At 38.7% G+C, this 22,569-nt stretch overlaps 1 protein-coding gene across 5 annotated transcripts; it reads right to left on the bottom strand.

Annotated features, from left to right (window-relative positions):
- Window positions 1-715: 715 nt before the first annotated feature.
- Window positions 716-22,281, bottom strand: usp48 (ubiquitin specific peptidase 48). 5 transcript variants are annotated; one of them, XM_079296989.1, is made up of 28 exons: window positions 22,156-22,281; window positions 21,530-21,667; window positions 20,870-20,990; window positions 20,563-20,704; window positions 19,729-19,856; window positions 19,126-19,250; window positions 17,802-17,910; window positions 17,336-17,469; window positions 17,134-17,219; window positions 16,600-16,779; window positions 16,173-16,310; window positions 15,808-15,957; window positions 14,415-14,615; window positions 11,361-11,472; window positions 8,685-8,824; window positions 7,305-7,379; window positions 7,047-7,171; window positions 6,467-6,589; window positions 4,839-4,900; window positions 3,830-3,940; window positions 3,467-3,597; window positions 3,158-3,264; window positions 2,972-3,079; window positions 2,369-2,542; window positions 2,109-2,234; window positions 1,943-1,991; window positions 1,822-1,848; window positions 716-1,372 (listed from the first exon to the last, which is right to left on the bottom strand). In XM_079296989.1, the coding sequence occupies exons 2-28, from the start codon at window positions 21,661-21,663 to the stop codon at window positions 1,350-1,352; spliced, it is 3,141 nt and encodes a 1,046-aa protein (XP_079153115.1). In that variant the 5' UTR covers window positions 21,664-21,667; window positions 22,156-22,281; the 3' UTR covers window positions 716-1,349. The 5 variants fall into 5 exon arrangements, with proteins under 5 accessions (XP_079153115.1, XP_079153114.1, XP_079153113.1 ...); XM_079296988.1 differs by lacking the exon at window positions 22,156-22,281 and adding an exon at window positions 21,833-21,999; XM_079296987.1 differs by lacking the exon at window positions 22,156-22,281 and having other exon boundaries at window positions 21,530-21,999.
- Window positions 22,282-22,569: the final 288 nt, after the last annotated feature.

Below are 22,569 nucleotides of genomic sequence, written 5' to 3'. Positions count from 1 at the left end.
AGGCGGAAGGCGTCTGCAAGGATCTACAGATGGCTGCAGCGGTAATGGTTGTTGGTATGCCTGTAGGTGGAGATTAAGATAGCAGCTGTCTGCCAGTACCTGCAGGTGGAGGCGGCACCTGCAGTTTGCTGGCAGAGGCTGTAGGTGGAGAGGAGTTAGTCGTTTCACAGGCAGCAGCTCAAGGTGGATATTTTGTCCGTGGGTGGATGGTGGCGGTCGTAGGTGGAGGAAGGTGCTTCAGCTGGTTTTCAGAGTTTGTGTTTTACTTAACTTAAACCATTATACTTAAACTTAACGTAATATAGTAACATTGTTCTTTTTGAACACCTTTCAAGCTTTTTTAATTCCATGTTAAAATGACTTACACAAATCCAGATTGTTAGATCACTTCAACCTATATTATTTTGTATTAATTTATTCTGATGACTTCCCAATTAAATGTATCTTCTTGTTTTCCGTTCCTGAGTCTTGTTGCACTTGTAAATTATTCATAAACACCGCCTTCCACTCATATTTTTGAGTGTGTGCAGCTGTGCATTTTCTCTTATTTGATGCAGATGACACATATGGAACACCTGTGACTACTTCATTACTAATCATTATTAATATGTGGATGTTGCATATTCACAGGACTGAAATAATCCCAATGTCACTGAGTTACTGGAATAAATACAATTTGTGAATGGAATAATGTGTATGTGAGGACAGGGTGCTTTGAAAATAACTTTATTGTCCATAAGAAATAACAGTGAAAAGAACAGGACATATCACTGCTTGCGTTCTGTTTCTCACCTCCATCTCTCGAGGTTTGCACTGCTGAAACGTCTGCAGGAATCAGCCTCTATACATACCGTGTAGCTATGTATCTAAACGCCACATGGAGTATATGGATATAGATTTGCTGTAGAGGTAATAAATGTTCTAACATTTAAGAGCAGTTATATTTGTAATAGTTGACAGTTACTCGTGCATTCTTTTGACAAACCCGAAAACTCTGCAGTGAGAACACAGCTTCAAAAGCTTCCACAGAATGGAAAGAAAAAACATCAATTTGTCTTCTGCCATAATTTAAAAGTCAAAAACAAAGCCCATTTCATTGAGCAACAGTAGACTGAAGATCAGATTCACTACCACACAGTCCTTCAGAATGATTAGGAGTCTTAAATATCAAAGGCCAGCTAACGTTATGTAGAGAAAAACAGCGGCTTTGCAACAGTCAGTTTTATTAAAGAAAGCCTACTCAAAACGTAAAAAAAAAATGAAAGCACTTATTTATATATGCACACTTGACAAATTCAAGCCTTTTTGTTTTAAAATGTCATCTGTCAGCTGTCCAATTCAAGCTTTCCTCAGTGCCCCAGAAGCCCAGTGCCTGCAGAGAGGAGCAAAAATGATGAGATCAAATCAGAACACAAACACACTTTCCACCGAAACATAAATAGATTTAATTTACCACATAATCTGATTATGAATAATCAACTTCCTGTGCTTGTGTTATCAAAACTCAGCCCTACACAGTCAGTATTCAAAAAGTGTTTGGGTTCAAGGCCAAGGCCTAAAAATAAGGATCAAATGATATGATGTGTGATCCACAACAACACTATGTTAAAGGTGTATTGCCTGTCGCTCGGTTTCAGACCTCCAGATGGGTGCCTACATCTCATTTTTTTCAGCCAATAGAGTCATAAGGTGAATTTAGTCTCATTATTGCAGTAGTCCCTCTAAGTTAAACGCATTAGAGGGGATCATAGAGATCTTCATTTCCTGCTGGGTGGAAAAAAACCAAATGGTTCAAAACAATTGTAGAAAAAGCGTGCTCACCTTTAAATCCCTCTTCAGGCATTCTCACTGTTAAGGAAGACGAAGAGAAACATGTTTATCATAATCTATCTTTTCTCAAAGTAAACATAATATAAAAGGAGGTGAAGAAAAGAGCATTTACCCTGATAGACATCGTCCATTGCAGCGTAGTCTGCTATTGGCTCATCGGCCTGTCAAGAAATAATATTGAAATTTAAGGGGAAATGTCTGTAATCACCATGAAAAGATGTGATGGGAGATGTGATGGGATTAAATCTGCAGTGGTTAAGATTTCTATGTCAAAGTACCTTTAGACAGATGATGCTTTCGGGGATGACGCCCAGACTCCCCAGTGTGGCCGAGTCGTCCGTCAGACTCTTTCCATCAATGGAGAGGTTCTGGTCAAACGGCGCCACGGAGAAGGCGTGCATAATCTACAGGGTCAGAAGCACAGCACAGTCAGCTCTGTGAATAACGACTACTCCCTGTAGAGTACAGTAATTACATTACTTCTATCTCAATCACATGTGGTTCTAAAGGCTTCCGGCTAGTCATCTAGAGCTCTTACCTGTATTTTTAGCTCTTTGAGTGTCTGATTAGCTGAAACGATGAGGGCTTTCTCCCCTCTGAGTTTCCTGTGCCGGGTGCTTCTCCTGATTCCGCCTAGTTTGGTCATGTTGGTCACAGGAGCTGCTGCTGTACTGTCGTCACTCAACTTGAGCCGCTTCGCACCATCTTGTGACTGTAGAAAGCAGTGTGATAGAGCTTGATGTTAGCTATTGGGGCTAACAGTGCTCGGTTATCATCTTTGCTAACTCAAAAAAAGTCAAGACAAAATTTTTCAAAGTTTAAAACCAAGAATGATCAAAGATGAAGCGAAGCTGTGTGTACTGCTAATTTTATTAGTTTTACTGTCAGCCATTACCCCGGTAATGGGCTATTGATACTCCTCACCCTACTAGTATTATTAATACTTATTCACACAGGAACATAAGTATAACTAAAGGAAACAGAAATTGTGGTAAGAGAGAAAAGACAGAAATAAAAAAGGAGGCAACACACGCAGTCATGTGATATTTTAGGCAGTTGATGCAGGACAGGGTGAAGTCTGTACTTTTTTTTACACTTTTCTTTTACTTTCACTATAGCAACAGCATGGTCATGGATTTACCTGACTGAAATCTGGGTCTCTCTCTCCTTCTACCTTTGGAATTTCTTCCTTCTCCTCCTCTGCCTCAGAGCTGCTGGCGTTCAGCTCCGGAGCAGCCTCCTTTGTCATCTGTGCAGAGGACAACAATGTTCATTCTGTGGATCTAATTTCAGACATTGTGTGGAAAAATACAGTTCTTGTTCATACCCTCTGGTCTTCGATGACTTTGCGGATGTAGATGGTGGCTTGGGTGTACTCTCTGAGGTCCCTCTGCTGCTGGAAGAGGAAGCTCTCTCTGCACTCCCAACAGATATCTGAACACATGAACACCACCACATCAGTATCAAAGAAACCAAGGATGCTGAGAAGCCAAAAAAGGTCAAAGCATCACTCAAAATATCAAACTGTCGGAGTGTTTTGATTTTTAATCAGCGTTAAACTAGTGGAAGCCGTGAATATGTGAGGTGAACCATGTTATATACCTCTGGTAAGAGGTATATAACTTTTACCTCTTACCAGGCTGAGTAGTGTACTGCGTGGTGGGACCAGTCAGTGTGGTCTCTTTGAAGCAGTGGATGGAGATTGGCTGGTCCACAATGAAGAGCCTGCTGATCACTTCCCATTCGCTGGGCCAGAGCAGAGCTACACTGTGCAGGACAAACAGCACAACACGAGACCACAGCAGCATCCAATCACAAACACACCAGTTCAGCTTTTCAGGGTTTACATGACATCCACATTAGAACTTTGACTTATAATGGACAGCAAAGTTTAATTGCTGTTCTATTTGTATACACTGTTAGAAGTATAACTATCATGCAAATACAATTTAGGTGAACAGCAACTATTAAATATAGTATATAAATAAGCAGAACTCACTGTTGTCCATCTCCGTTGATGAGCGAGTCATAGGTGAACATGAAGCCTCCGTGGGGACACAGCAGCAATGTGTTGCCAACATTAGACACTGGAGAGGATTTAGTGGGCCTCCTTCCAAATACACACACACAGATGGGAGAAAAACGACAATTTGAAAGTTTAACATTTCTGCCAGAAAGAGTTTATTTGAATCCCAGACTCACTAAACCTAGGAAGATTTCTGGCAGAAAGCCCTGAAAGCAATCTTCTCCCATGTGCTATTTTACTGCCAGTCATATTTCAACATCATTCGGGACTGGACAACTCAAAAAACAAACAGGGCCACCTTAATGCGACTGTATGAGGTACTTCTCCATAGTCGGTGTATTACCGACAGCAGATGGAGTTTGTAGAAACAGACAGGAGTACCAGTACATGAGCAAAGCAATGTACTCCTGTGGACTGGGGCAGCAGCAAAATGTATGTTAGACATCCCAAAGAAAGACCCACCTCAAAAAATGTGGATCCGTTTAAGTGTGTGCTACATTTGAATACTTTCACTGCTTTATCTTGCCGTCAGACAGCCCTTTCCGACAGGGATTGGAACTGAAAGTGCTCTATTAAAAGCTACAAGACTGTTGAAAAAGATAGTATAGAAAAGTTTCACTTTCAGTTTAGTTCCATGTTGGAAAATATTTTAAATTGTGCGTACACTTCAACTGATATTGATTCTTTTGGGGGCCTAAAATACCTGCTCTGCTACTTCTGTCTGCTTCTCCAAACTGGGAACGTGCTGACCTCCATCTACTGTCGGTAATGCTAACTCTGGAGAACCTCATACAATCCCACTTCAAAACTCCCAGACTATCAATTTAAGTCACTACTAATGACAGTCCTTTAACTAACTCCTTCTATGGAAGGCTGACCCTGTTCCCTGAGAGCATACAGTCTAACTTCACTCCTTTCATATTATGACAACAAACAGTAATATTACTTTGTTCATTCCAATTGTTTCTTGAAACAAACATACCTGATGAATTTTCTCCACTCATCCACAAAAAATAGAGGGACTATGTAAAGTACATCTGTACCCTAGAGAGACAAACAGAGAGGAGTCAGTTTTTTTGTATATATGTGTATATAAGAACCTGATTCGTTTAGTGTTTGCGAACCAAATGTTATTGCCCTTTTGTTCATATAGCAGTACTTTTAAAATAAAAGTGCGCAATAGACTACTTTTGAATTCATTATTGAACTTTGCGCATAACAATGCATATATATATGCATATATATATATATGCATATATATATATATATATATATATATATATATATATATATATATATATATATATATATATATATATATGCATATATATATGCATATATATATATGCATATATATATGCATATATATATATATATATATATATATATATATATATATATATATATATATATATATATATATATATATATATATATATGCATATATATATATATGCATATATATATATATATATATATATATGCATATATATATATATATATATATGCATATATATATATATATATATATGCATATATATATGCATATATATATGCATATATATATGCATATATATATATATATATATATATATATATATGCATATATATATATATATATGCATATATATATATATATATATATGCATATATATATGCATATATATATGCATATATATATGCATATATATATATATATATATATATATATATATGCATATATATATATATATATATATATATATATATATATATATATGCATATATATATATATATATATATATATATATATATATATATATATATATGCATATATATATATATATATATATATATATATATATATATATATATATATATATATATATGCATATATATATATATATATATATATATATATATATATATATATATATATATATATATATATGCATATATATATGCATATATATATATATATATATATATATATATATGCATATATATATATATATGCATATATATATATATATATGCATATATATATATATATATGCATATATATATATATATATATATATATGCATATATATATATATATATATATATATATATATGCATATATATATATATGCATATATATATATATATATATATATATATATATATATATATGCATATATATATATATATATATATATATATATATATGCATATATATATGCATATATATATATATATATATATATATATGCATATATATATATATATATATATGCATATATATATATATGCATATATATATATATATATATATATATGCATATATATATATATGCATATATATATATATATATATATATATATGCATATATATATATATATATATATATATATATATATATATATGCATATATATATATATATATATATATATATATATATATATATATATATATATATATATATATATATATATATATATATATATATATATATATATATATATATATATATATATATATATATATATATATATATATATATATATATATATATATATATATATATATATATATATATATATATCCATGCAGGTGCTCCATTCAGGTGCTTAGCTTTGTGTCTACCTGAGGCCACTTGTTGAGTATCGGCCGGTTCTTCTCATTGAAGAGGTTGAGCAGTTGGTTCTTCTGGTCCAGGGCCATCATCTTACTCACCGCCTCATTGTCCTTTTCTTCCTGCTCCAATGTCTGTACTCACAAGAAGGAAACATTTTATTCCACAACTAACCCAATGCTTTTGTTTATTGAGAAACATCGACCGACTTTGGATGCCTTGACTCATTCCTCTCTATGCCTGCTGTCTGTCTATAGCTTTCATCCACTTGTGCTGGTTACAGTTCCATGTTTAGGGGTTACAGTGCATCAACAGAGCATACGCACATAGCTGTCATAGCTTCAAATAGTTGCCCACTGTCACTCTGTATCACAAGAGGAGTCACAGATTGTAAACAACGGTTGTCGGTATGGAATTAAAGACTGTCTTTGGATGTCCATCTCGTGTTGCCGTGGCAGCTACACCACTGTGAGCAACTGAAACTTTAATGCAGCTTACTTTTGGGAAAAACAATGGCGACTTGGGGAATAAATAGAAAATTAAAGTGACCAGTGTGGTGCAACACTGGACGGTTTGTCATCACCTACTCACCAGGCACTGCTGACAGGAGTCCTGGTTTTGGGTGAACTCTGGGGCTTTGGGGAAGTATTCTCTCAGCTTGGTCCAAACTTCAGAAGATACCAGCTTTCGTTCGGTCTCCAAAATACTCAGAGCCCCTACAGCAGGAACAAACATACACATTTAAAAGCTAAAATACTAAGAATAAACTATGGGTGGTATGCAATAATGTAATGAAAACCGTTCTTGTTTCAAAATTGTTTATTGTAGATGCTGATGATGGGACAGTACCGTGACAGCAGACAATGTCTTCATTGAAGGTCTTCATCTCGTCCCCGTTGCCCTCCGAGAGCTCTGAGCCGAACTCTACAATCAAACAGTTCACCATAAACAGGAATAACATTCAGCCACTAGATGTCCCACTCTCCCTCCCCTGTTCCATTGCATTCACTGTGGTGGCCAGTTGTGTCCAGGATGTTTGTAGGAGTGTGCCTCTACCTAAAGAACAGCTATACGACATACATACATTGTTTCAGGGACCTATAATCTTTGGTACATTAACTGGGCGTTGACATAGCTCCTCAAGGGTTGAATATGTTCTTTTTCCTATTGACAATCTAACCAGTAACAGAGCATTAGTTAAGGTTTTAAGGACTATGGCTGTCAGTTGATTTAGAAATTTTTTGAAATTGTAATTTCATGGCTTATTCTTGTTCCGACAATTAAGCTAAGATAGCGTTTATGAGCTAACGCCAGTTGTTCCTTGTTGCAGTTGTAATAATTGTAATATATGGAGAGCAATCAGACACCAGTGTCAGAAGCAGCCTCCTTTAGTCGTTGAGAACTTTGTTGTTGGTTGGTACTGGAGTGAAGCTGGGTGCTGACCCTATTGGCTCATTAGCCTGAGACGCAGCAACCAAATGTCACATACCTCCCATAAAGATAAAAATTAATTTGGGACACGTAAAGACTTTTTAAATGATTAATTCACGTAGTTCTTTTTTTCCCAGCACCTTTCTAAAAGCTCTGTGGATGTATTGTTTAAAAAAAGTGTCTCCATAAAAATGTTATCAATACAACATTTAACATTGCAGATGAGATGTTAGTTGAATTTCACACTAAAATACAATGGCACCAAACCAATCAGACAGCGTCTTCTTATTATTTCAAACACATTTTAAAATGCTAGCCCAAGAGATAACAATGTTGGTCAGTTGGTCCACCACTCTGACCTGGACTGAAATGTCATCAATTACTGGAAGGACTGCCATGAAAGTTTGTACAGACATCCATACTGTCCAGAGGAAGGATCTGACTTTGATGATACCATGTCATTTTCTGTAGCACCACCATTTGGTCAAAGTTTTCTACTAGATGGATTGTCATCAAATTTGGTACTCGAGATTTGACCAAATACTTGCAAAACTAACGACATTCCCATCAATCTCAGCTGCACTGAGTTCATCCTCATTCAACTGCTAGAATGACTGTAGTCTTGTTAGTTTTACAATTAGCATTGTGTATGTAGTTTCCTACAAATCACATAAACTAGGTTTCCTCAGATAAACATTATCATACTGACAAAAATCAAGTTGAAATGACGCTGGTTCTAGATGTCACATCACAGATTAAAAAAGAAACTATGAATAAAATCACAGTCATTCCCCCCACCTTTACTGTTGTTGTGTGGTCCCTGTCCATTGGTCTGGCCATTGCTGTGTTTGGTTTCGTGTTCGTCCTCCTCCAGCTGTTCTAGAGCCAGCTGCCTCCAGCTACGCAGAGATGCTTTGCCCACCCAGCAACCCTCACCACTGAGAGAGAGAAACACACAGTGAGAAACACCTGTGATTACATTAGTTAGCAGTTCTGTATGCTCCCTTGAGGACTTCAGTTCTCTCTTATGGAGGAATCACACTGGTTTCTGAAATTGAGTGGTGTATAGTAACGAAGTAGAAATACTTCGTTACTGTACTTAAGTCGTTTTTTTGGATATCTGTACTTTACTATTTATATTTCTGTTTACTTTTACTTCACTACATTTGCAAAGAAAACTGATACTTTTACTCCGATACATTTCCCCTGAAACCTTCGTTACTCGCTACAAAATAAAATCTATCTTTAGAAAAAAATGAATCATGAGACCAACGTCGGGGACTGTGGTGGAACACAGACTGCAAGCAAGCAGGTTTGGTGAATCAGTGGTCCTAGCAGCAAGTTAAATCATTGGTTAATCACGTTAATGCGCAATTGCAAACAACTGCTCTCAAAGCCGCGGTGTTTTGATTCCCAGTGATGCCCAGGATGCTACATGCTATAGCTAGCGAGCGACGACCTTCCACTATACGATGACTGATTTCATGATGGAAGTAGAAATGGAAGCACCTGCTACTCCCGTAACAAACTACGGTGGTGACGAAGACCAACACCCGTGGATCGCTAGCGAGTTAGTGAGCTGAGGAAGTGTTGACAGTTGTGAGATTTTGTTGATTTGAGTCATCTTAGCTATCATCATTGCAGCACTAGTTGGCGAACGTTAGCTAACTTAATGCTAGCTAGCCACCACACCATAGGATTGACAGAGATTGACATTAGGGGAATCCTTCCCAGCTGTGCGCAAGCTGTGTGTGAAGCTGAACACACCTCTACCTGCCTCAGCGGCCTGTGAAAGGATATTTAGCATCGCAGGACTAGTCTTCAGCACAAGAAGAGCGAGACTGAATTCTCGCAATTTTGAAAACCAACTTCTTTTGAAGATGAACAGGACATGTTTCAGTTTCAAGTACCGGTAATGACTGGGTTGTTCCTTTCGGTGCTGCTTTAGTGTTGATCATCTTTTGATATTTGAGTCATGTTGTGGATGATCAGATGGAGTTATGATGGTAGCAGTCGCCCAATTGCAGATTCAGCTTGAGCAAAACCTTTGTGTTCAAATCAGCCCATAGGAGTTTACAAGGCAGGTGTCCTTTCTCATAACACTGACCTGATGCATCAAGTGGATATTTTTTGCTGAACACAATATTATGCATTGGCCTTCTACATCCTCTAGTCGGAATAAGCATACTTATAAACGCACTGTTACAACTCAAAATATTGCTTTTCGGAGAATTATGATGATAAGTTCATAGTAGATGCAAAAGTATACTTATGTACAATATATTATGTTGAACATTGTTGCTCCTGAATGGATCACAGCCAACCCAATTATGTTCAACACAGCTCCATGTCCTTGGTCGTGGTGCCACAGCACTTAAAAGAATAAACTTAATAATTCTGACCCTTTGCTTTTTTATTAACAGCATTTACTTGTACTTTTACTTTCAATACTTAAGTACATTTAATATCAGAAAATTACTTTTGATAGTTAAGTACAATAAATATCAGATACTTTAAGACTTTTACTCAAGTAGTATTCTAAGACGTGACTTTCACTGGAGTCATTTTCCAGTAGGGTATCTTTACTTTTACTCAAGTATGGCTTTTGGGTACTTTATACACCACTGCTGAAATACCCCTCATTGACTTTGGTCACACTGGATCATGTATTGTCAGCTTCAACACAAGGGAATGGAATCTTGTCCCTTTTGAGACATAGCTATTGAAGCGACTTTAACGTAATGTTCCTGTCAAAACAGGCCAAAAATGACGTTGAATATTCGTTCTTAAAAAAGACCCACAGAGAGTCAGAGCCGAGCCGATGTCTGTGTGAAAAGGGACAGCTAGCAGGATGGAAAGGGGGTGACGCTTCATGTGATATTTGTGCGCTCCAACCACTGGGAGATTTCAAAAAACACGAGCAGCAATTAGCAGCTAACCTAAACTGGCAGCAAATTGGGGAGACGACAATGTAAGGGAGCTCCTTACCCTCCGAGCAGAGGACCTTAACACCTCCGCCATTATTGTTTAGAGTGCAAGTCACTGCCTGCCGCAAATGCTAAACATCACAATAGACGCCTAACACTTTTGTGTTAAACTCAACGCCTCTTTTGCTGCTGTGATGCCAGTCTGCTATCTTAAATCACACACTGGTGCGGCATTATGCCGACGTTTGGTTCAGTGTGAGGTAACAGCGGATCTTCTTCATGGCAGTATTGAGGAATCTCTGTGTCAAAGGGGCTGTTGTGTGAACCCCTTCAGTTGGTGCATTCAGTGTGCTCGAGGTAAACAGCCGCAGTAGTGCTGCTGTTTTTTTCACATTTGAATATACATTTTCAGATGGAAATTTTGAAAATTTGCTGACAGCACTAGTTTATGAAAAAAGGCCGGCTATTAAAATATGATTTTATCTAAACTTGACTGGATGCGCAACACCACAATCTAAATAATCCAACTTATAGCGAGTGTGATTACCTGAGCGTGCGTTTGACCAGGTTGGTCACTTCCTTGTAGTCTTCATTGAGCTGGTTCTTCAGTCGCAGCACTCTGCATCGCTGGCTAACGCAATCTCTACACAGAGAAGAGCCTGAACACACACACATAGAGGAGGGATTAGGGCTGGGCGATAAATCGATTTAATCGATTAATTCGAATGTGTGCTTTAAGGCGATGTGTTTTATTGAAAATCGAGAAAATCGCCCCCACCCCTCCCCCCCGTTGGGTTCCCGTAGTAGAGTGCGCGCGCATTGTTTACAAACTAAAACAATGTCACCGCCGCCGCCACCTCACAACAACAACCCAGCATTTTGGAGACATTCACCAACTGTACTCCGCATGAGAAGAAGAGTGCCCGGTGGAAAGCCATCACGGATGCAGTCGCGATGTATATCGCAAAAGATATGGTGCCCATATACACCGTGGAAAAGCCGGGGTTTATTCACCGTCTCAAAGCTTTGGACCCCAGGTACGTGCTACCAAGCCGTAAACATTTTTCTGACGTTGCCTTGCCTCGGCTGTACAATAGTACACGCCAAAGGATCTCTGCGGAGCTGGAGGGGATGTCATTCTACTCCGCAACAACTGACCTGTGGTCCAGCAGGTTGACCCAGACACCGATCCACTTGACTGGTGGAAGCGTCACCAACTTAACTTTCCAAGGCTAAGTACTTTAGCAAAGAAATACCTCTCTGTGCCAGCTACAAGTGCCCCCTCTGAGAGGCTTTTCAGTGTGTGGGGGGGGGGGCATTGTTACATGCCACCGTGCATGCCTGAAGCCAGAGGTAGTAGACAGGCTTGTCTTCCTGGCAAAAAATATTTAGAAAAAACATGCACTACTGTTTAATACTGTTGGTTATGTTGTGAATGCACTTGATTTTGTTTACATGCACTTATTTACTGTGCAAAATATGTTATGTTGATGTTAGATCAGATGTTGCACTTTTGAAAATGTGAATGTTAAAGGGTCATATACATTTTATTTCATGCTGTGTTTGTATCAGTGTATTCAGTTAGAAAAGCTTACTGTAAAAAGTTACATTTGCACAGTTGTTTACAATGGAAGGCTACTATTTAATGCCATTTAATGTTATGTTTAATTTAATTTTATATTTAAATGATTCAGGCAAACAAAAGAGTGACCAAATACTTTTTGTATACTACAGGCACCTTTCTACAATGTTCAGGTTTTGTTTGCACTTTATTTTTATCAACCTACTTGGGAAAATCATCACAAAATAAAAGAAAAAAATGTTTTCAACAGCTTCTGTCATCTGCAAAAAATTTTGGGGGAAAAAAATCGATTTAAATCGTGAATCGGATTTTTTGTAAAAAAATCGGAGATTTTTTTTTTAGGCCATATCGCCCAGCCCTAGGAGGGATATGTTCAAATGTGGAAGACAAACACATTTTGCTTTTAGAAGAAGTCCGGATGGGACACATTTCTAAAGATTGAGATATGTTTTGAGGACAAAGTTGCAATCTGACTGCAAACTAGAGTATTTCCTAAAATGACAAAAATACATGCAAGCAACCACTGCTTTGCTTTCGTGGATCAACTTGTGATGTTGATGATTTTTCAGTGTTTGATTAATCACGGTTAAGAAATTGATTAATCTAGCTAAACAAACTTGCTTTTCAACTAACCACTTCAGTTAGCTGTGGCTGCTGCTTCTTTAAAGAGTATATAGTTTAAATATATGCACATTCTAAAAAAACAACAACAACCTAGGAGTTTTCATTGATAAAGGGATTTGTAGGTGATAAAAGAGCTGGATAAGCTTTGGATAGTGCACATCCTGTTTGCTGTGATGTTATTGATGTGTTACAAGTAGGGCTGCACAATTATGGCCAAAATCATAATCGCGATTATTTTGATCAATATTGCGATCACGATTATTTATCACGATTATTCATTCATTTTAGGGACATATTTTTATTGCACTTTCACATTTTAATGAACAAGAACACTGCTTCCACTTCCATTGTTGTGCTACATTCTGGCTAATGTACAAATCTTTGCATCAGACTGGTCCTGATTACAGTGCATCTCGTAGAATGAAAATATAAATAAAATAGTATCAACACTTTTTACCCAAAATTAAATCAACAGAGCACTGCTTTGACACACGTCTTTGGCCAAATCAAATGCGATTGCATCTGTTATTTCAGCGTGTCTTTGGGAGGTGGATGGATACGCTGTCGCGCTATGCAGGGTCGCTGTTATGGTTTTCTGGGTTGACGTTGGACATGGACGGAGATCCAGGGAGGTAACTTTAGCTTTGGCCTTAATGCATTTGTCGTACTGTGGTTTGTGGTGATTTTTCAGGTGGCTGAACAAGTTAGTTGTATTGCTATGCGGCGCAGACACAACTCAAACGCACTCTGTGCATATGATTTGTTCTTGGTTAACATCACTTGGCCTAAATCCAAAAAACTTCCAGACAACGGACGATGATCCTTTGAGGGGCTAGCTCCTCGCCTTCTGCTCCTGACATTTGATTTAGCTTTCACACGACACCCGTGACCGTCTGTCTCTCTACTCTTCTACTAATAGCGGAGTCTGCAGGGTGCGCGCATGACACCTCCCATCTCGTTCTCCCCCTGGTGGTCGGCTGACTGTTAGTTGAGGAAGTGCTTGATTTGATATGTAGTAGAGCACGCATTTTAAACGTCAATATCGCTGACGATCATGCTCATTTAATCGTGGCAGCCAAAATCGTGATCGCGATTAAAATTTGATTAATTGTGCAGCCCTAGTTACAAGCATAGTGTTTCATTTGATATTACAAAACATGCACATGTCCTATAACACAGGCTCATCCTTTAAGTGTCTCACACACACCTCATACAACTATGAGGAGGTTTAGAGCTACGCAAAGTTGATTACATGCGTAATATTTGGTTTAATGAGTTTCAGAATTAGTTTGTTGTAGAATAGAAATCATTGTGATACCTACTTCTGTGTAACTACTTAATTGGAAGCATGAAGCACATGATTTGAGAAGAGACCAAACCCTCTGTTTGACTGACCGTCCATCCTCGGCCCTCCACTGTAGCGCTCGTAGAGGAGCTGAGCAGCTTGAAGGGAAACCCTCTTGGAATCGGCCACCATGTCTGGGTGCAGTTTGCCGTGAGAACAAAGGAAGAGGGAGTTGTCGATCTCTTTTGTAGCAGTGGAGTCCTCCAGCCACTTCTTCAACCAGTCCAGCGGGATAAACTCATACGGCTCGCCTGAGGGGGGAAAGCAGAGAGACACACCAAACATTAAGAGACACAGGACTTTGGATTTTGATTCATTAAATCCAGGCTCATTCTGCGATAAGGGTGTGCGGTACACCGGTGTAACGTTCGGCCACGATATGTCTTTAGCAATATCGTCTTTACCATGCTAAACACACACGTTTAGGTTTTAGTACAACCACAAGGACGAGCCGCTGCTGCGGCTCAAACATATGTCAGCTTTGCTGCTACTGCCAGCCCTCAGCCGATCATTGTCACGGTCCATTTCTGCTGAGACAAAACAGCTCTAGACGAGCCGCCTGCAGTATCTTTCATACAGTACTGGTCCAACAGAGTTTATGCTGCGTATTTTCAAACTCTGTCTTCATGTGGATTAAGATGTAAAAGGTTATTCTCATTTTGGCTGAGGTGAAAACAACTTTGGAAGAATGGCACAATAGTAAAAATGTGAAATAAAACAAACATTTCTTTCCAAATATGCTGAGATCCAGGTTGCTCAGCAATACAGTTGACTCACAATTCAAAACAACAGCATGGCTGTTGCTACTAACTAAATGAATCACATTACATTTATGTAATACTCCCCCCAAAACACATGTAGGTCTATACCTCATTTTTATTCTCTAAATCCAGATATGTTCCCTTACATTACCAACACAGTAATAAATGGTAGAATCATGTTTTGAGTAGAGTATCTTTTATAATGTTGTAATGCCGTGACGCAATCATCACAAAACCCCCCAAAAATACTGTGATCTAGGTTTTAGGTCATATCGCCCACCTCTACTCTGTGTAACATCTGGCTGTCTGTGTATCACCCCTCACATGTCCATATATTGACACACATTTAGTATGGAAATTGTAGGGAATGTAATTACTAGTTCTGATCAACACCAGACCCCTTTTGTAACTCTGACACTGGAAACTGTTGACATCATTCTAACACTTAACATCAAGACACAGTATTTGCCAAATGGTCCTGGTTCAGTGGCACATTGTGTTGTACTTGTAGTATTACTACAGACAGGGGCGCTGTTGTACAGGTTAAGCAATACCCCCCCCCCCAATCACTTTAACTGCACATTAATTATCCTGTCTGAACTGAAGTCACAACAAACATGTACACTCGCTTTCGTGTTTCTGTTAAGTGGACTGTGGGTGATTCGGGAATGTTTTTACCGACCGTCTGTTGCAGGTAAAAGCTCGTAGAGCTCCTTCACCTCCTCATGCTTGGCTTTGCCCTTATCCACGCTCTGTTTTCTCATGTCGGCCATCTCATTGCACCATTCCTCAAATTTGTGGTTGTCTTGGTCCACCAGCCTCTGAAGGAAGGCTGGACAGAGGTAAAAGAAACCATCAGACAAGGCAATGTGGACCAGACTGTATTTTTACTATAATAACAATGTTCCTCAAGACATGATGAATTCCTTGACGCAAAGCGGAAATGACCACTGCTTCCTTTTCTGGCTGCGATCTTTGTTTGCATCAAGGATTAACGGACACATTAAACAAACAAAAAAGTAAACTAGTTAAAATTCTACTTCTCACCTGGAACCTCGACGTTGGTCCAGGAGGGATCAGTATTCTCCTCTTCCTGGACCTTATACACCAGCATGTAGGCATTTCGGGAGCAGTGGAAGCCTTTACTGCACTTTGGCTTTCGTGTCTGGGACTTCACTGTCTCAGCTAGGGACCATAAACACCAAGAAAAAGAGCAACAACTTTGAGACAGTGTATACATATACAGACATGAACCTCAGGTGGGTAAAAGGTGAGACTCATAATTCATTTTCTTCAAATCTTGGACGGCAGTTGAAAATGTTACCCGATTTACAATATGTTTTTTCAAAGTAAAATAACATTTTTCTACATACAAAATAATGCTGGATAACAAGACTGCTACAACATTACACTACATGATGTAGCTAAGGCTAAAGAAGGTGCAACTATACAGAGTCCATTTAGCACCACTCACCTATGTCCTCCTCAGTGCCAAGCTGCAGCTTCTTGCCTTCCATCTTCTCAATCTCCTCATCATTGAACTTGTACCAGTCGCCTGTACGAGCATCCTTCACATGTGCGATGTAGTGGCCTGAATAGGCACTGATGCCCCGATGGATCAGCACCGCACTCAGTTCATAAACACACTTCTGGTCTGGAAGAACAGTCCGTCCAAAGACGCACAAATATCAACCCGATTACTGTTCAAAGAGTCATCAACAAAAAATGTCTCATAATAAACACATATTAGCAAGCAGTGAACTTGTTGTGACAGCAATCCATCACCCACATGAAGGTACCCTGCTTTGACCCTGAGGACTATCAAAAATGTCCCTCTTCCTTTGTGAATACAAAGGGCATGGTCTTAATTCTTTAAATTAAAAGACACATAAAAAGGGTAGTGTACGCATTTTGTTTCTTCTGTATCGCTAACACATGTCAGTATACATTGGTGGTTAAGGGAACGGGCAGAATGTGTGTGTGTCACAGAGGTTATTACTGCCAATACCTTGTTTTCCTTCCAAGAAGGGCCCCATGTCCAGCTGCTCTGGAAAACTGATAAAGGTGTTGAGCTTCTTCTTGTGGCCTGTTTGTCTGGGGAAGACAACCTGGTTCAGTTAACCCTTCTTCTCGTACAATTAGAGTATGACATGGCTCTGACATATATTCAAAATTGAATGTACTTCTTATTCTGTACTACAATGGCTGACCTATCGAAGACAAAGCGCATGAGCTGCAGGTTGAGGGTTGGAGGAATGCTGTGCAGTCTGATCCTACGGGTTGCATTCTGTTTAGTCTGACAGCTCTCACAGAAGTAGCGGTTCTCCCCATCCAACTTCTCCTCCTGCAAGGTGGAGGGCAGGGCACAACAAAGGTTAACCAGTGTGAAACAACAAATACACGCATCTATGAGAGCTAAAGAGGTCTACATTTATTTAGTGTTCCTTACCATCGCTGAGCTTCAGCAACACAGACAAATTCTTGTTGATCCTACAAAGCTCAATTTGCCATGTGGAGTAACACAGATTTGTTATTTGTTGAAGCAGCTCAGGAAGAAACTAGGTGTGTCTGTTTGGATGCAGCCGATCTACCCGCTGATGAATACAAGCACAGCAGAATAGCTGTCCCATAAACACGAGACGGCGTAGAGGCCTGCATGTAGGGAATGAAAGCTACCTTCAGGAACTCTGTGACACACTCGGTGAGGTTCTTGTTGCCCTGGATGTTCAGCTCCAGCTCGTAGAATCGGGATGGCAGTGCAGATGATCGTCCACACTCGTTACAGCTGGAAAACAGACAAACCAAGATAACCCATTTCACCACCGCATAGAAAACAGCTCTATTGTATGGGCTACAATGATTTTGTCGATGGATACATTTTTGCAGTAATGATGCAATTTCAATATGAATGATTCAAATTGAATGTGGTGTGAGTCCTGAACTGCCATTTGCATCTGGCTTAATACTACATTCTCTTCTTATAAAAATCAAGTCAACAAAAAATAGCTGTATGCCTCTGCATGATTCATCCAAATGAATAAAAACTATAACCTTCATTAAACCAAGCCTTATAAAAATACCCTGTATCCATCTTGCGTCGTTAACATAACAACAAAGCTTCTAAATCCCTCAAGAATGTTAAATAAATGGCTGTTAAGCCTAATTTCCCCTCTGATAAAAGTGTTGCTCAACCAGACAGAGAGCCTTAAAAACATCCTTAAGAAAGAAGAATAGGATGTCTCTCTCTGAGCAACAAGAAAACTCCCTTCCTTCACTCACCCAAAGCCTACACATTCCCCTATTCCATATTATTGTATCTGGCATGACCAAGTCAAATAAACTAACTTGTAACACATCAAAAATGAAATGCCCTTTATCCAAGTTATTATTAAGTCGATGTAAATAAACACTAAAGAAAGGCCAACAGTCCCAGTTATGAGCCCAGACCTGACACCTCACTGACTACTGAGGTTCAGCTGGTGTTTTGTAAGGCTGCCAAAGTGACAGACTATTTATACTTTATACTTCAGTAGAGTAGTGCAACAAGCCAGCACATGTGGTGCATCTGCAACATATGTTGACACCTTCTATTCATCTGTTAAGGTACAGACATCTTCATACAGTACATGGGACATTGCTGAAAAAAACTTGACAAGAATATGGAGGGTGATAGCAGAATGCTCAGAAACATCGATACGTTTCCCTAACTTGACAAGCCAGTAGAATTATTTTATCTCGTACACACCGACTGGCCACTTTCTGCTCGTCTCAATTCTTCCTCAAAACAAAGCTAATTAGTTTCCTCATCTCCAAAAAAAATAGCACACACTCTTTGCGATTTGTTCAGAAATGTGATCAAAAGTCATGTTACTTTGGCCTCTGGTTGCAATAGCACACAGTTCACAAAATACAAGTTTCAACATTTTGAAGAGATCTGATGTCCAACACTTTATCATGGCACTTTTTTGACTTGTGTTAGGTTCAAAACTGAGAGTCTTACACTGTAACGTAGGAGAACTGGCCACAGAACTGCCGCTGGATGACATTCTGCAGGTCGGGGTTCTTCTGCTTGGACAGCGTGTCCTCCAATAGAGACAAGAAGAGCTTTGAAAACTCCTGGGCATCCTTAAAATAAAAGGTTTCAATTCAGGTCAATTGTATTCATACAGCTCAATATCACAAACCACAAATTTGCCCCGGGGGCTTTACAACCTGTACAGTATACAACGCCCTCTCTCCTTGGACCTTTGCAGTGGATAAGGAAACACCCAACCCCCACAAACTTTAATGAGGGGATAGGAATTCAATTGTAGTTTTCAGTTTGAATTAAATGCAGTGTAACAAAGTCTTGAAAACATATCCGCTAATAAACATGCTGTCACTCCCATTCTGTGTAGATTCTGCTGTGTAATACTGAAACTAATAGTTGGTTAATCGTCTACTGTAGTTGATCCCCTGAAAATCTCTTTATACACACTAATACACAGATCTAGTCAGATGTAAGAGAGAAAATTCTGAACACAATTTCCACAGAGGGAAAAAAAACGGGAATTTTCCTGTGAAACCAACCTTGTATTTCTAAATTAAAGTGAGGATGATTTACCTGCTGCTGTCCCGTGTCCAGGTCCAGTGCTTTGACCAGCCCTGAGGGGTCGATGTATTTTCTGTTGCTGTTCTGCATCAGTGTGAACAGATACTGCAGGTGCTCACATATGGACTGAGGCTTGTACTCTGAAAGAGACCGAGATGTCTGTCTGAGACAATGAAATGCTTTCATCATTTAAAAAAGGTCAAACATATGAGTTTGCAGTGTCCCGCTTGCCAGTCATACTCCTTTTTAATAACAATGTTTGAGAAAAACTTTGGATTGCCAATTCCCATGTGCAAACAAATGAATTAAACCAACGTCATAGAGAGCTTTTACTTCCAACAAGACAGCTATTATTGCTCTGTTTTCCTGTCTGTAAGCAAATCAAAAGCATGTGAATGGGTTACAATGTTTCTGTCGAGATAAGCCTGAGGTACAGAGGACAAAAATATAGTCCAACAATCGAATGAATATTATATTGGTTAGAGTGGTGTTATCCTACTCTAGCTGGGTTTAACTTCAAAACTTTCAATATTGCATTACCCGGACTTGTTATGTTATGCATTTTAGGATACAATAAATCATCATTCTGGTAAAGGATTTGATCAATTCTGCATTTGGTTTGTTTAGATAAGTGATGTCTACAACAGTCTTGAATTTGTTTAGACATTTTGCACTCATAAGTACTGAGGAGCAGGTCAGAAAGCTTGAATGTCACTGACTGTGACAGTGAAACACAGAGATAACAGTTAAAGCTGGCGATACATGCACTTCTTAGAGTGTATGTACCAAAAAGTGAAAATACTGGCTAAAACATGCGGATCCTGAGTATTTAGTTTCCAGTTATACCAGACTCAGTATTGTGTTCCTCTGCTCTGGAATTGTGGCACTGATAGAGGCTCCTACGCAGCTCCAGGTTGTGGAACCACACTTGCAGGAATGTGTTGACGTAACATGTTGCACCCAGGTTGGTCAAGCCAACAAATGTGTTCTGAAAGGGGACAGAGACAGAGAGGATTTTCAGATATTCTTTCATCTCTGACATTTTTGATTACTTCCAGGACTTCAGCAGTCCACCAACAACAGATGTGTGATCTTAGAAAAAAAGGAAGGCAAGGAAACAATATGCAGTGTGAGTGGCAGATTAAAGAAATACCTTGTCGCGACGCACTGAATTTGGGTCATCAATATTGTGGAAAGCATTTTCATCAATATCCCCAAGCCAAGCCTGTTCACCAATACCCACAAGACAGTTGGGATTCCCTTTGCAGTTCCTCCTGCAAGAGCAAGTAATGCTTATTAACCTTCATGTTACAATGACTGCCTTAGAAGAATGAAACTGCATATATTTCTTAAATAAAGATAAAGGCCATGTCAAACTCATTCTAAACAAATCATACAGATAGGTATGTCCTGCATGCAAAGCACCCATTTATATAATTACAGCTAGGAGCCACAGAGCAAGCTAAAGTTTAGTAACATTTCAACTGTATGAATAGATGTTAACTGTGATGCCTCATGTCTACCATCATTTACATTAGTAATTTTGTGGTATGCCTAATTAAAAAGGTGCAGTGGATCTTCATGACCTTTCAGATAAAGTCTCCAAAGCTACCCTGCATGCTAGGAAGGCTTGTCCACAAGGAAGCAAACAAATCACACTTGTGATGTACAAAGGCATCCTTCTGTGGAGCTAGCTATTAAGTCATCAACTTTAAAATCAAATTAAACATCTGTTACTGGTATTATTTACTGACACATGCAAGCACAACAAGGATTCGTTGTTCAAACATATGTTTTAATATCGTAACGTTACCTGCAGGTTCCTCTCTTGCAGGCCGGAAGATTAACGCGATATGCTAGCTCGATATGCTCCTGTCTTATTTCTTCTGGTTTCACCGTTTCCACCCAACGCCAAGCCGCTTTCTCCAGCTGTAAACGGGGCGCCATAGTCCTACGATGTAATGTTAACCACACAGTCAGGTATACGAGTCGGAAAATGCAACAATGTTATGGCCTAAGGTTAGCCAAACTGTTTCCAGGTATGCTAACATAGTCGGCTAACAGTGGCTAAATAAGTTCCTACATGTCATAGCTTGGATCTTGCGAAGCAACCTACCGTTAGCTATGTGGTGCTATATAACCTAGCAGCTAATATTAGCTTACTTGTTCCCTCACTACCCTATTGAACTTAAAATATGAGCATATCAAGCCACACATCGCAATAATAAACAGAGCACTGAAAAACAAAAAAACACGACAAACTATTTCCAGGACAACGCCAGGAGTGAGGACTACCCCCGTGCTAATGTTAGCTAACTAGCTAAAATGTAGCCAGCCTGACCGGCAGTGTTAGCAAGTCATTTCCCCTGCATTTTCAATTCAGCGCTACCTGACACTAACGTAACGAGTTTATTGTGTAAAGTTCAAATATTATCGAACCTTTCATGCGTGCAGCTGCTTCACCAAAAATATTTAATGTATTTTCACATTTTATTCACGGTTTATTTTAGATTTAGCGCCCTTGCGTCAATTTATAAATAAATTATTTCTCCGCTCAAAATCTTCTTCTTCTTCTTTAAATTGTGATTGGCGGGTGCAACCAACTTGAATAGGTGCATACCGCCACCTACTGTACCGGAGTGTGCAGTTTCAGGGTAAAAGTTGCATCACTATTCTAACTGATAATAAAATAAAATAATATATATACATATATACACACACATATATATACACACACACACATATATATATATATATATATATATATATATATATATATATATATATATATATATATATATATATATATATATATATATATATATATACATAAACAACGAAGTAAATAAACCG

Source organism: Melanostigma gelatinosum (genome assembly GCF_949748355.1).
Source record: "Melanostigma gelatinosum genome assembly, chromosome: 3".
NCBI lineage: Eukaryota > Metazoa > Chordata > Actinopteri > Perciformes > Zoarcidae > Melanostigma > Melanostigma gelatinosum.
The sequence above is the reverse complement of the archived record's forward strand: the minus strand, read 5'-3'. Positions and strand labels throughout refer to the sequence as shown.

Excerpts from the sequence above, each read along its gene's own strand:
- usp48 (XM_079296989.1), bottom strand. The coding sequence starts at position 21,663 with ATGGCGCCCCGTTTACAGCTGGAGAAAGCGGCTTGGCGTTGGGTGGAA. Across the intron at positions 6,590-7,046 it reads ACTCCTGTCAGCAGTGCCTG|ACATTGGAGCAGGAAGAAAA; the intron begins GTGAGTAGGTGA and ends TTGTGAGTACAG. Across the intron at positions 2,543-2,971 it reads GAGACCCAGATTTCAGTCAG|TCACAAGATGGTGCGAAGCG; the intron begins GTAAATCCATGA and ends TGCTTTCTACAG.